Source organism: Rhinolophus sinicus, chromosome 14, assembly GCF_057876585.1.
Source record: "Rhinolophus sinicus isolate RSI-liver-muscle chromosome 14, RSI-T2T, whole genome shotgun sequence".
Taxonomy (NCBI): Eukaryota; Metazoa; Chordata; class Mammalia; order Chiroptera; family Rhinolophidae; genus Rhinolophus; species Rhinolophus sinicus.
Genome location: NC_142514.1, coordinates 116,120,736 through 116,133,908, shown reverse-complemented (window position 1 = coordinate 116,133,908; position 13,173 = coordinate 116,120,736). Strand labels below are relative to the sequence as shown.

The 13,173-nt window shown below is 31.6% G+C and overlaps 1 protein-coding gene across 4 annotated transcripts in view; it reads left to right on the top strand.

Moving 5' to 3' along the window:
* The window catches only part of DYNC2H1 (dynein cytoplasmic 2 heavy chain 1), a 292,996-nt gene that overhangs the window by 264,472 nt on the left and 15,351 nt on the right, over window positions 1–13,173 (top strand). For all 4 annotated transcript variants that reach the window (XM_074335553.2, XM_074335552.2, XM_019717180.3 and 1 more), the window contains 2 exons: window positions 8,477–8,586; window positions 9,507–9,588. In XM_074335553.2, the coding sequence (XP_074191654.2) occupies window positions 8,477–8,586; window positions 9,507–9,588 (192 nt within the window). The remainder of the gene's footprint in view (window positions 1–8,476; window positions 8,587–9,506; window positions 9,589–13,173) is intronic.

The following is a 13,173-nucleotide window of genomic DNA, read 5'->3' as shown; positions in this document are numbered from 1 at the left end:
AAGTAATTTTATTTAATGTTACCAATGCAAGTATGTCAAACAATTTTACAAAGATCTGGATTTCAGCATAGTCAATTATGCATATACTTTGTATTAATTAAATTTTTAGTATATTTCTTGACTATAAAATGCTTCTAACATTATTCCTTACACTTACCTATCTATTGCTTTCTCTCTTAATATTTGTATTATTATCAATCTATTTATTGAACTCTAGAGTTCCTAATTTTGTTATAAACAGTTTTTACAATCATTTTTAAAAATTTTACTCTTGCAATAATAAATACATCCTATAATTTAGACTAAAATGATTTTAACCTATAGAGTACATAATGGGGTTATTTTTCACTCCAAGTGGCATATAAAATACCCTTATTATTTACTGTATATGATAGTAAATAATCTAATATTTAAAATAAATCTAAATGTCATGCCTTGTTGATGTTAATAACGTTACCCTTTATTAGATAGGGTAGTAACATTTGTGCTTATACAAATATTTATAATATTCATTTCTAGGATGTCAGGACAGTTTTAAAGTAGGCATTTATTTATTGGGCCTCCCAGAAGGTGAAAGCAAGTAAAAGATCTTGGTCAAATATTGAAGCTCAACTGAACTTTATTTCTAATGAATATCAGGATGTTATAAAGAAAACTGATGCAGATTAAAGGAGCTAGAGAGTGAGTTCGAGAGGGTAACACTTTATTATGAGTGGTCAGGTAAGGCCTCTCTTCATGAGGCGATATTTAAACAGAGACATAAATGAAGTAAGAAAGTAAACCATGATCATATCTAAGGAGAAAAAGTCTAGGCAGAGGAACCAGCAAATGCAACATCTTTGAGATGGGAATGAGCTTTATTTGCTTAAGGAATGAAAAAGGAAGTCAGGGTCGCTAGAGCATGACATAAGGAGCAGTGCTACTGGAAATGAGGGTACATAGGCCACCAGGGACCATGCTATAGGTTCATGAAGAGTTTGGGAAGAGACTTTAAATTTAGTCTGAGTGCATAGAAGTCAGTGGATGATTGAGATTAGGGGAGTAAAAGATTATTCTGTTGGTGTGTGATGAATAGACTGTAGGAAGGAAGAATGGAAGCAGGCTGATCCCAGCGAGGTTATGATGGTGTTATGGGTTGGGGTGAGGGATGTGGCGCTAAAGAAATGGTCAGATTTTGACATTAGAACTGTGGATTTGGCTGTGGGACATGGGAGAGAGATGTGAAACATAACTTCAAGGTTTTGGTGAGAGCAATTGGTTGAATCTTTCACTGACTTGAATGGTACTGTTGATAGAGCAGATTTCTTAGGGAAGAGGAAGATGGTTTTACAAATCAAGAGTTCTGATTTGAACATGTTAGGTTTAGATACCTTTTTCACATCATGGTGAAAATGTTACAGAAGTAAGTGAAGGAGAGAGGTTGGAGTTAACGATTTAAAATTGGGAATCATCAACATATAAAGACGGTCTTTAAAATCATAGAATTGACCAAAGAGTGGGCAAAAATGAGATTTCTCCAGTATTGAGAAATCCAGAAAAAGGGTGAGCAATCAGTAATGAAAACCAAGTAGTACTAGTAAGGAAGACAGAAGAAAGATTTGAAGACTGTGGTGATCAAAAAGCCAAAAGGTCAAACTCATCAAATGTGTCAAATACCATAAGTGATGTTAGATAGTTTTTCTAGGGAGTTTTGCTATGAGGTGGCACAGATAAATAAGATGGTAGCTGGTAGAGAGAAGGACCAAGGGAGTGTTTTCAGTTTAGTTTCAATTATGTCTGGTTTTTAATATGAGAGATATTTCTCCATATCTGTATCCAATAAACATGGAAAAATTAATGATATAAGAAAAAAGGAAATAATTTTAGGAATGGAATTCTTGGAAAGATAAGAAAAAATAGGTCCCTCTGCATATCTGGAAGAATTAACCTTAAATAGGAACTTTGACTAATTGTAAATTATAAATTACAATTGATCATTAGGAAGGCACCTATAAATAGGGTAGACTGTATAGATCCCGGGTTTGCCACACTGAAAATTAAGTACTGTGCAAAAGGTCATTACTAATAATCTTGTTATGATTAGTTATTACTAGAACCTGAATGGTAGTTCAGGTTCTGCATGAACCCTGTTTGGGTTTAACTCATGCAACTGAACTCATTCCTCTTTTTGGAAAAGTCAGTAAAACAACAAAGACAATCAAGTTTTATTCTCCAGTATTTTCTCTGCAAGGTCGTAAAAAAAAAAAATCACAAGATTCTATTGAAAAATAATATTTCCTGTGTCAAACATTAAGCCTAGAAACCTCAAGTTACGGTTTTGGGTTTTTTCAAACTAAAAAATACCATGTTTAGCTAGACTTTCCAGTATTAAAATAGGTGGATACATTAAGGGTATAAAAAGAGTAAAGAGTTCCTTTTTTAAAGGTAAGATGAAGGTATATTTTGTTTCTAACCAGTTATGACCATGTCTATGAAGTCAATAAAGTAAACAAGCTATGATAGCAAAAATCATTTCATTTAAGATATTTCTAGAGGGTAGTTTTCCTCAGCGCTTTTGTATTTATTTATTTATTTATTTATTTATTTATTTATTTATTTATTTATTTATTTTGAGTCAACTAATATGAGGGATCATTAACAGAACACAATTAGAGAGTGGTTCAGAGTTTAAAAATTAGATCATTCGACTTTATAGTTAGGAGAAGTAAGCCTTCTAGGTATCTATAATGCTCTTACCAAATTCATATTAGAAGTTAATTTGTCCCTGAATCTGTATTCATTACAAAACCACAGTCAGATTTTGTTCTTAAAAAGTTTATTGTAGTTATGTTTTTGTTTTTTAAGCAATGAGAAATGTGTAACATGCTTCCAATTTCATAAGTACCTAGATTTACTACTAATGTTTGGTTTCTTTTGGGTATATCATTAATTTGGGTGAAGTTTTTTTGGTTTGTTCCTTCCCTGTTTTGATAAAGATTTGGGTTTGGGGTTTGTTTTTTTGGGGTTTTTGATACTTTTGATAAACGTTTTTGCCAGATATTTTTGACAATCCACATTATAACCATTAAGGTGGGGCCCAAAGTACTGGGAATTTTTGTTTTTCTTTTATATATCACTTGCAATAAATATTCAGAGAATAAACTTTAAGATACCAGTGTTATAAAGAATGCCTAACAAATAATAGATCACTTACAGAATTTGAAAACCCTTCAGAAATGTTATTTTCCACCCCTTTGGAGTAAGATTCTGTACTCACTCTGCTAAGGGTTAAAATAGGAAGAGAATACTAACATTATGTAGAAAAATTAGGATTTTAAGTTTAAAGAAATAGTAAGAAAAGGGGGGAGGTTATTATATTGTTTATAGTTTTTTCCACTGAAATAAATATGGATGTTCGTGTTGTGTCTATATTTTTCTCCAATATCATTTAGCAATACCAAGTTCTATTCATAAATTAGTGTGTGGAGAAATTTTCTAATCTAGTTAATACTGTTTCTAATATGATCTCTTACAAGAAGATACCTTATTTTTTATGGCTTCAGACTTACTGCTAACCTATCATTCACATTCTGTAAGATGGTAGCATCTTCATGGGGAAATTAGAATGAAGAAAGGTTACATTACCATAAAAACAAGGTCTCATTTCCAAATATGATTTCTGTACCTTAGGAGGGGAAATCTAGTGAGTAAGAAACCTTATCCAGCCTGCCAGGGAACCAGATCCACATTGAAAGGGGGTAGGGCAAAGAGAAATTTCTTGTGGTCTAGGCAGCTTTCAGCTATTTCTGGATGTGATAGAGATGAGATTGTCCAAGAACATCAGAATTTATTTATGAGCATATCATGTTGAAGCCCCTCTCAAAAGCCGACATTTAACCTCTCTCAGAGTTGTTTGGTTGAGATAAATTGACTGTAAAGGGGAAATTAAAATTAGGTTTCTTAGAGGGCATGCTTTGAAAAAACCCTCAGAAAAGCAACACCAATGAAGTCCTTACTTTATGAAAATTTTAACCAATTCCATGAAAAATAAAATATAGCTGTTGACTTAGCTTGACCACAGATTTTCTTTTTTTACTTTCTTTATTCCTATTAATAGCATGTAAAGTTTTCTATATAAAGGTAAATTATATTTAAAAATTAGTTGTATTAAAATGGTAGAATTAAGGAAGACATCTTTGGTATCGTGGTATTTGAATAGAGACCTGAAGAAGGTGAGGGAATTGCCCTTCATAGGTCCCTGGCAGAAGAGAGTTTCAAGCTGAGGGAATAACAAGTACCCTGAGCCAGAGTTTTTTGAGAAAGTGAGGCTGTTGAAGGAAAGTAAACAAGGAAAAGGTGGTCAGAGAAGTCAAAGGTTAAAATGTTATGATTTGGGGGAGGGAGGTTGGAATTGGGGCTGAGCAGGTAATGAAAGCCTTGTATGCTATTGTAAGGACATTGGCTTCTACCGTGAGTGAGATATATGTGATAATTGTTATATAATTATGTTACTATGTTACTAAAGTGATGATTATTATTAAAGCCATAATTTTACTCATTGAATTTAGTTTTGCTCAGCTTAAACCCTTTCCATAAATAATATTAAAATAAATCGTTAAATAGTATTTTCACAAGTTGATAATTTTCAAAGCTACCCAAAATTATCAGATTGGATAAAACAAAATCCAACTGTGGTGGCTATTAGGCAGTAGGACTAGCACTTTAAATATAAACACACAAGTAGGTTAAAAGTAAAATGATGGAAAAAGATATATTATGATAACACTAATCAAAAGAAAGCTTGTGCAACTATATTTATATCAGGCAAAAAAGGTTTCAAAGCAAAGAATATAACAAGGGATAATGAGGGTAATTTTATGATAAAGTGATTAAGTCATCAAAAAACATAACAATACTAAAATTTTACATGTCTAATAACAGAGTTTCAAGCACAAAAAGTAAAAATTGATAGAACTGTGAGGAGAAATAGATATATCCACAACTAAGATGGAGATTTCAAAATACCTCTCTCAATAATTGACAGAATAAGTAGACAGAAAATCAATAAGGATGTAGAAGACTTGAACAATATTATGAGCTAACCTAACTGATATTTATAGAACATTACAGCCAATAACAGCGGAATATACATTCTTTTCAAGTGCACATAGACTTTTACCAAAGTAGATCTATGGGTATACATAGACTGAACTAGTCTCAAATAATCTAAATGTATTTAAACTGCACAGAGTGCTCTCTGACCACAATACAATTAAGTTAGAAATGAATACCAAAAAGATTTGTAGAAACTCTTCAAATATTTGGAAATTAAATATCTACTCTTAAATAACCTATGGATCAAAGAAGATACCAAAAAGAAACTTAGAAATTAATTTAGCTAAGTATGAGTAAAAATCAAAACAACACATCAAAATTGAGAGATTCTGTGAAGTCAATGTAAATGGATAGCAGAAATTTAACGGACAGAATTTTAACTACAATGTATTCAATACACTTTTTTAAAAGCTCTCTAAAGTTGGTAGGCAAGGTAACCTTATTAATGGAGTATGTGAGGCAAGAAATTATTTTTTTAAGGATGGTATAGTCAAAATGATTAGATCTCCAGGAAACTGTTCAAACTCAGTGTTGATCTCTTGAACATTAGACAGATTTTACATTTCATCTCAAAAGTCTATTCAAAGATAACTTGAGGTTGAGACTCAAAAGACTAAAGACATGGATGAAATTGCTTAGTTTATTTTTCTCCTATGTTTATATAATATACCAAGATTTAAGTAATGATGACATAAACCCAGGTTTGAGTTTAGGAAGAAATTAAATACAAGGAATACTTAATAGTACACCCTATTCTTGAAGTTGGTATAACAAACTCTAGAAAGAAATATTTTATTTGTCTTTAATGATTCTGAGGTTTCAATTCCAATATAATTTCTGGTAATCTACCTTTCTGATGAGCTTCAGTTTCTTACTATCTATTCATCCAGGAATTTAGAAACTTGTTAAACCTAGGGTTATTAACACGCTAATAAGTTTTAATGTTTTGTTTACTCCAGTCAAAACAGTGACTAGAAGAGTTACTTATTTTAATTCTGGATATATTAGATTATAATTCTGGATGAGTTTATTCTCAGACCCATAAGCCTCCATATTTAAAATGAACAATTTTGAAGAAAAGATGAAGGAATATAAAAGACACATTGAGAAGAACGATTGCCTAAATTGTTATTTACTTTAAACACTTTTTTTCCAAGGAACACAGTGCATTAAAATGAAATAAAATGGCATCAGTTTATTAGTGCATTTTATTTTATACTAAATAGTTGCTAATACATGTGAATGAAGACAGTCATTAGTAGGCTATTGGCCAGACCCAGCTGAAATGATATATTTTGAAATGCTTTCTTCAATATCTGTTCTATGTATTCAAATAATGTTTTTACATAATTGGGTTCATACTATGTGTACATTTTTACATTCTAATAAATACGTTAGGTTTTGAACATTTTTCAGTGTCATTTAATATTCTTCAAATACCAGTTTATATTGTTATTTAATTTTGTATTGTATTGATGTACCATAATTTAATTAGCTTATTTCTATTATTAGCTAATTTTTATTTTCCCTGTTCTGTAATTTCTATTATTATGCTTCTAATTTATTAATATAATAAATTATTTTAAATGAGCAAGCTATGTATAATAATCTCTTGATTATTACCCTAATTTATATTTCAAGAAAAGGAATACCTTAGTAAAATGGCTTGAGCATTTTTAAAATTTTGGCACATTTCATCAAATTGCTCTATAGAAATATTGTACCAGCCTACACTCCTATCAAAATTTTGTCCATGGTTGCGCACTTACTGACATTTGCGCTTTATCGTTCCTCATTCTGCTATTCTGATGGGCTAAAAACATATCTTATTAAATTTTATGTAAATATTTATATTTTATAAATATAAAAACTTAAAGTTTTTAAATTTGTATAACTATTAGGATTGATCCTTTCTTACATGTTTCAATAAGCATGTAAACAGTTTACCATTGTGTTAACATTATTAATTCATTTTCTTATTTGTGGAAAACTATTATATTCAAAGTTTAATAAAGTAAAAATCTGATTATCTGCCACACTCTTAATTTTTAATTAATTTGAACATCTGCATACATTTCTGGCAACAACTCTTTTGGAGTTTTTTAATTCAAAATTAATTTTAAGGGTCTTAATGAAATAATGTAATTTGAAATAGTTATAAAGTAAATATTTTTCAAACAACTGTTTTAAAAATAACAGAAATATTACATACAATAAGAAGGGTCATGCAAGCATATTTGTTGACTATGTTTAGGTAATGAAAATAGAAGGCAGATAATATAATGAAAATATTTGATAGGGAGTAAACAGTATTTACTAAGCATAATTTTAAATTATTTCATTGAAGATAGACACTTTATGAAGTGTTATTATAAAGGATAATGTCCAAGAAGAAATAATTATACTGTGTTAAAGAGATCTCTTTTTAAAGTGTTTTCTACTTTTAAAATCAACATATTATCAATTGGTAGGGAGGAAAATTGGAACATTTTTGCGACAAAGTAGTAGTCCTAGTCAAATGCATTAAGATAAAACCCAAACTCAAGAGCTTTGATCATTTTAATTTCTCCTATTCTAGACCTAGTTGACAGATGTAAATGCTTGGGTGGATAACAGAGTGTTACAGTACATGAAACACAGACTTTCTACACCGTTGTAAATTAACACAATTTTCCCTAGACTGTTTATAAGGCATGCAAAATGAACTACTTCTGTAAATGACAATTCTGCACGTTTTTGTAGCTAACATTACTGTGGTATCATCTCTGTACACCAGCTGAAATAACAGACTGATTCAGAAATCATCAGTAAGCTATCTATCTCTTGAGGCACATTAGCACCGGCAGGAAATATTATAGAGAAATCACTTAAGGTTGCCTGAGTTTATTACTTGGCTCCAACATTTACTATGTGACCTGGCAAATGTACTGTCAAATCTGGATCTGGAACACCTGTCCAGTTTGCATTGCAAAGACTTGGGGACCCTGGGGGTTCTGGAGTTAGACCCGGATGCTCAGTATCTCCTAAGCACACTTTGAGAGGTGGGTCATTACTAGAAGTGCTGACCCAAACTGAAATGCCATATATTAGATTAATTTTCATATTTTAGATTTTTTTATTTTGAGTAGATTTTTACCAACAAAAAGTTGTTCCAGGAAGCTTTTTTGTGTGTGTGATGGATGGATATTATGTCAAAAACTATAACAGATCTCACAATGCACAGTAGACATCTTTTTTTCCTAGACAACGTTTGACAGCATTTGGAAACTGCCTTTCTCATTACAAATGACTTTTGCGTAATAATTTTTAATAGATTTCTTTATCTTTCCAGTTTACAAAGTTTTAAAATGTGTGTGTATGTGTGCATTTTTTTCTCCTTTAGAGCTGGGTAGAGAGAGCTGAAAAACAGGCTCTTCTCTCTGATACACTTGACCTATCAGAACTCTTCCACCCAGACACATTTCTCAATGCTCTTCGCCAGGAAACTGCAAGGTAATTAAAATGAAATACTTTTTTTTATTTGTCTATGAGGTAATTATACTTTGCTTTATTCACTACTGATCACATTCCCTCAGTTGTCAAGAAATAAATTTATTGTTGAATCCAAATAGTTGTGTTATTTCCTACTACTTGACTTTTAACAACACAGTTTACTTTTAGTTTAAAAATGCATTGCTCTTAATAATAGTGTGTTTTTTATTAGAATTGAAAAAGGTAAATTTTAGCATTGAAAGTTTCAATCATGTATTGATTTAGACCTTTTGTGCCCGGTATGGTAGTTAGAAGTCAAATGGAGCTGATTAAATGTAAATAAATTAAAATTAAATAAAATTTTAAAATGTGATTTTTTTTTTTTTAGTTACACTGGCCACATTTAAAGTTCAATAGTAGAGAACAGTATTTGATAGTTAAGATAAAGTTCTTTTTTGTAACAAATTTGGATTATCATAACATATGTAGTCTATAATTTTTAACAAGATAAAATGGAAAAAAGAGACATTTCTAAAAATGTACTGGACAAAATTTAGTTGTTTAATGATTCAGGGGGATTTTAATTTGTAGTGCTTCAAGATATAAATATTAATATTTCAGTTCAGCTAATAAACATTAATTGAACACCCATCATATGCCTAAATTTGAGGATGATGGTCAAAATGGAGGATGTAAAAATAAAAAAGAAAGGCCCTATCCTCAAGGAACTTACCCAGTCTTGAAGGGGAAACTGACATAACCAGTTAACTTTAAAAATTTAGTGTGAAGTCTAAGGTATTATACATAGCTTAAGAGATCTTATTACTTGCACATTGTAAACATTTTAATTTTAAATAAATAGGAATATATCTATCATCTCTTATTCTTCATATTTTACTTCCTGAGGTTTATTTCTGACATTTGATGCTTTACTTTTACAGGACAATGAGCTGTTCTGTGGATAGCCTTAAATTTGTAGCTTCATGGAAAGGTCGACTGCAAGAAGCAAAGCTGCAGATTAAGGTATTAGACTAATTTTAAATGTTTATCTGAGTCCAACTGTGATGAAAAGATTCTGTTAACTTCAGTCTCAGTCACCTATCTTTATAGTGTAAGATCTGCAGAGATAGATTGTATTACCCATATGAAAAATCAAGGTAAGTTAAGATTTAGCATGAAACAACTTGTACGAAAGGGATATGCATATTTGAAAATGTAACTTTCGATTAAAAAAATGAGACAAATCTTGAAGTTATATTAGGTTACCTTTTCTAATGAATATTTACTGTACAATAAAGTATGTATAAAATGTAATATATGAAAATAGACCAAATCTTGTCCTCAGGGAGTTTACAATTTTGTGAGTACATTGATTCACTGGTAAAATCAAGCCATCTATGTTAAAAAATAACCAAGGCATATTTTGCAGTATAAATATTCCTATCTAACTTTCCTGTTAAAAATCCATTACTTTTATAATAACAGATAATAATAGATAATCAGTCTAGTGTTGATAACAAAACTAATTAAAAGGCTGTAATAGAAATCCTTTGCCCCAAAACTCCAAACTTATTCCCGTGAGTAGCATTCTCTACCATTCTTCTTTCCCATTCCCACGCATAGAATTGTCCTGTTAACGTTTTTCCAGCTGCTAATATAACACATTGCATGTTGTAGTATGATTACCTCTATACACCCTTATTAGTCTGACTTATGAGACGATAATGTCATTGAAGACAAACACTGTCTTATCTATCTTCAGATTCCCAGTATCTAGTCCTATGTGTCACATATAATTCAATTTTTAAAATAAGATGTAAGACTATAGTTAGTTCTTTAGCTTAGTTAACCTTAGGCAACTAACTTCTCAGAAGTTCTAGTTATTAAATAGAAGTTAGTTCCATTTAACTAACTTCTCAGAAGCTCTAGCTCCCAGTTCAACAACTTTCTTTTCGTATCACTATTACTCTCTGACATACTGTATAATTTATTTATTGTTCGATGCTTGTTGTCTATCTTGCTCCACTGGAATATAAGGCCATGAGTGTAGTCATTTTTTTCCAGTTTCATTGTCAGATATCTCAAACAATAGCACACAATAAGTACTCAATTAAACCCTTGTTGAATTGTTGACTCAAGGGCCTACATACAATGGGAGAGAGACACTATAGTAAGTATTAATTAGCATCAGCTGTAATGGTATATAGTGTGCCAAAAATTTGACCATTAACAATACACTAGATCTTTCTCTTTTGAATATAGATGGCTACAGCATTCTCTCATTGAAGCTGAAGGAATTGGAAAGGTTCTCTTTCATATCTTTGCATTTTATTTTAACCTTAGCCTCTAGCCCATAAAGAGAACTCTCTTAGCTATTACTGGTGGTCATACACTGTTGCCCAGCTGTTAGGGAGAGGGAGGGCACACCTGACAAATAATCCAGGAACCACATACTTTACTTGGTTGTGTGGTCACTAGCAGCTGTGAACCACACACACAATATGTAGTATCATTATGCAGACATAGTAAAAAGCAAGGGAAAGGAGCTTTATTCTGTGTCAAGGTGTGTTAATATTTCTAGTACTATATTGCCCCTGTTTTTACAAGTTGGGAATAAAATTATCTACAACCAGAAAATCTTAAGCTTATACATTATGTTTTGTAGATGGTGAAAAAAGATGGACAGTTAGTAAAACAGGATGCTTATCTTAGTTCTCCAAAAAAGAACCATATTGACTTTTTAAGCAATTAATGGAGCAGTTTAAGCCTTTGTTTCATTTATCAATGGATTTAAATAAATTCCTTGACGCGTTTATTATACGTTTATTACACGTTTATGTGTGTAATTTTTATTATTTCTCACAATTCAATTTGGATTAGGTTTTATTAGGCAATTTTTATTTTTTAATTAGAAACAAATGTTTTAATATAAAGTTTTATGCTTTTACCCAGTGAAGCAAGTCTTCCATTTTTCATTTAGCATTCAGAAACTAAAATATTCACTGGTAAATATATGCGTACTTAGGAACATTATAAGTTTAATATACTTAAGTTTTAAATTAAGAAGCCATCCCTACACATAACATTTAAGGTAATCCAGTAGAATTTTTCATCTCTTTGGCTCCTCATTCATGCCATCTATAAAAGCACAGTTTCTAACTTTCTTACCTGCGGTTTCCAGGAGTGTTTGTCAGATAAGAAGTCTTTTTAAGCCCCTCACTGTTTGCACTTGGCAAAATCAGTAAGTTAAACAATCCACTTAGGTTCATATTAATCATATTTTCAGCAAAAGTATTATTTCAGTAGGAGACCTTTGGATTTGAATTATATTTTAATTTAATTGTCACTCTAGAATTTAATTCATTTAGAATTTTTCAATATCTGTCACCCCAGACTGAATTAAACCAATGAAATGTTCAAGTAAGGCTGTATTCCTCAAACCAACCAATGCCTCAAACTCTCTCAAACTATTTGAGAGACATGTATATATATTGATTTTTAGATCCGGAACGTGGCCCTCTAAAGTTTCCTTACGACCTTTATTGATTTGTTATTTGTTAAACAGAAGTTGTAAAAGTTGGTAGTGGAAAATGTATAAATCAACCTCCTGTTCAGCTTGCATGTTAGATCTTGCCCAAGGCTATGAGAAGATTGCCCTGGCAAATCAGGGGAGCTCCCAGCTCCCTCCTTTACTATTGATGCCATCACACACAAAAGGCAAAACCAGTTTTCTTCCTTGGCAAATCAGGCTTAGTAAATGTATTCTAGGCTTGTTAATAACACACAGTTCCCTAGGATACCTGGAAGCTGCTGCTCCTTTGGGACCTGGGAGAGTTGTATAGCCACTTACGCTTGCCAGTTGACCTCAGCTGTTTCGTGCCAGGCTAGTCTGCCCATGTACCAAGTGGTTATTATACTGTTCATATTTCAGTGCCCTTTCTCATAGAGCTTATCAGGAAATGGAAGCTAAAAGAGTAAAGAAATTGTACACATAGACATTTGAGGTTTCTTAAGGAGAATGTGCTCATCAGAATTAGAAGTTATGAGCTTTAGAACATCCTCTCTGAATATGTATGAGCTGCTGGTTGTAGCTTATCAGACCAGCAGTCGAAAATCTACCAGAAAATGCATGCATACATACATACGTACGTACATACATAAAACCCAAAAAACAATACTAAAAACAAAACAAAACAAAACAAAACAAAAAAACCCTTGAACTATTAAGACATGAAATGAAAACATAAGAATCTCAACTGACCAAGTATTGGCAAGGCTGTGGCATAATGTAAATTCTCATATGTGACAAGTAGGCATATAGACTGCAGAATTACTTCAGGGAATAATTTGCCAATATTATGGAGGATGAGAATATGCTTCAATCTAGCAATTTCATCTCTATAGCTAGAGATAATCATGCAGAGGTGTATAAGGAGACACGTAACATAATGTTTATTGTAGTGTTATGATCGTAATTATATGACTTAAATGTTCATTATCAGGAGAATGGATAATTTGTTGTGTGTTAATACAGCAAAATATTGTAGTTTTTAAAAATAAAAGAACAAAATGGATGCCCTTAGACCAATGATGAAGGAAAAGAATAGG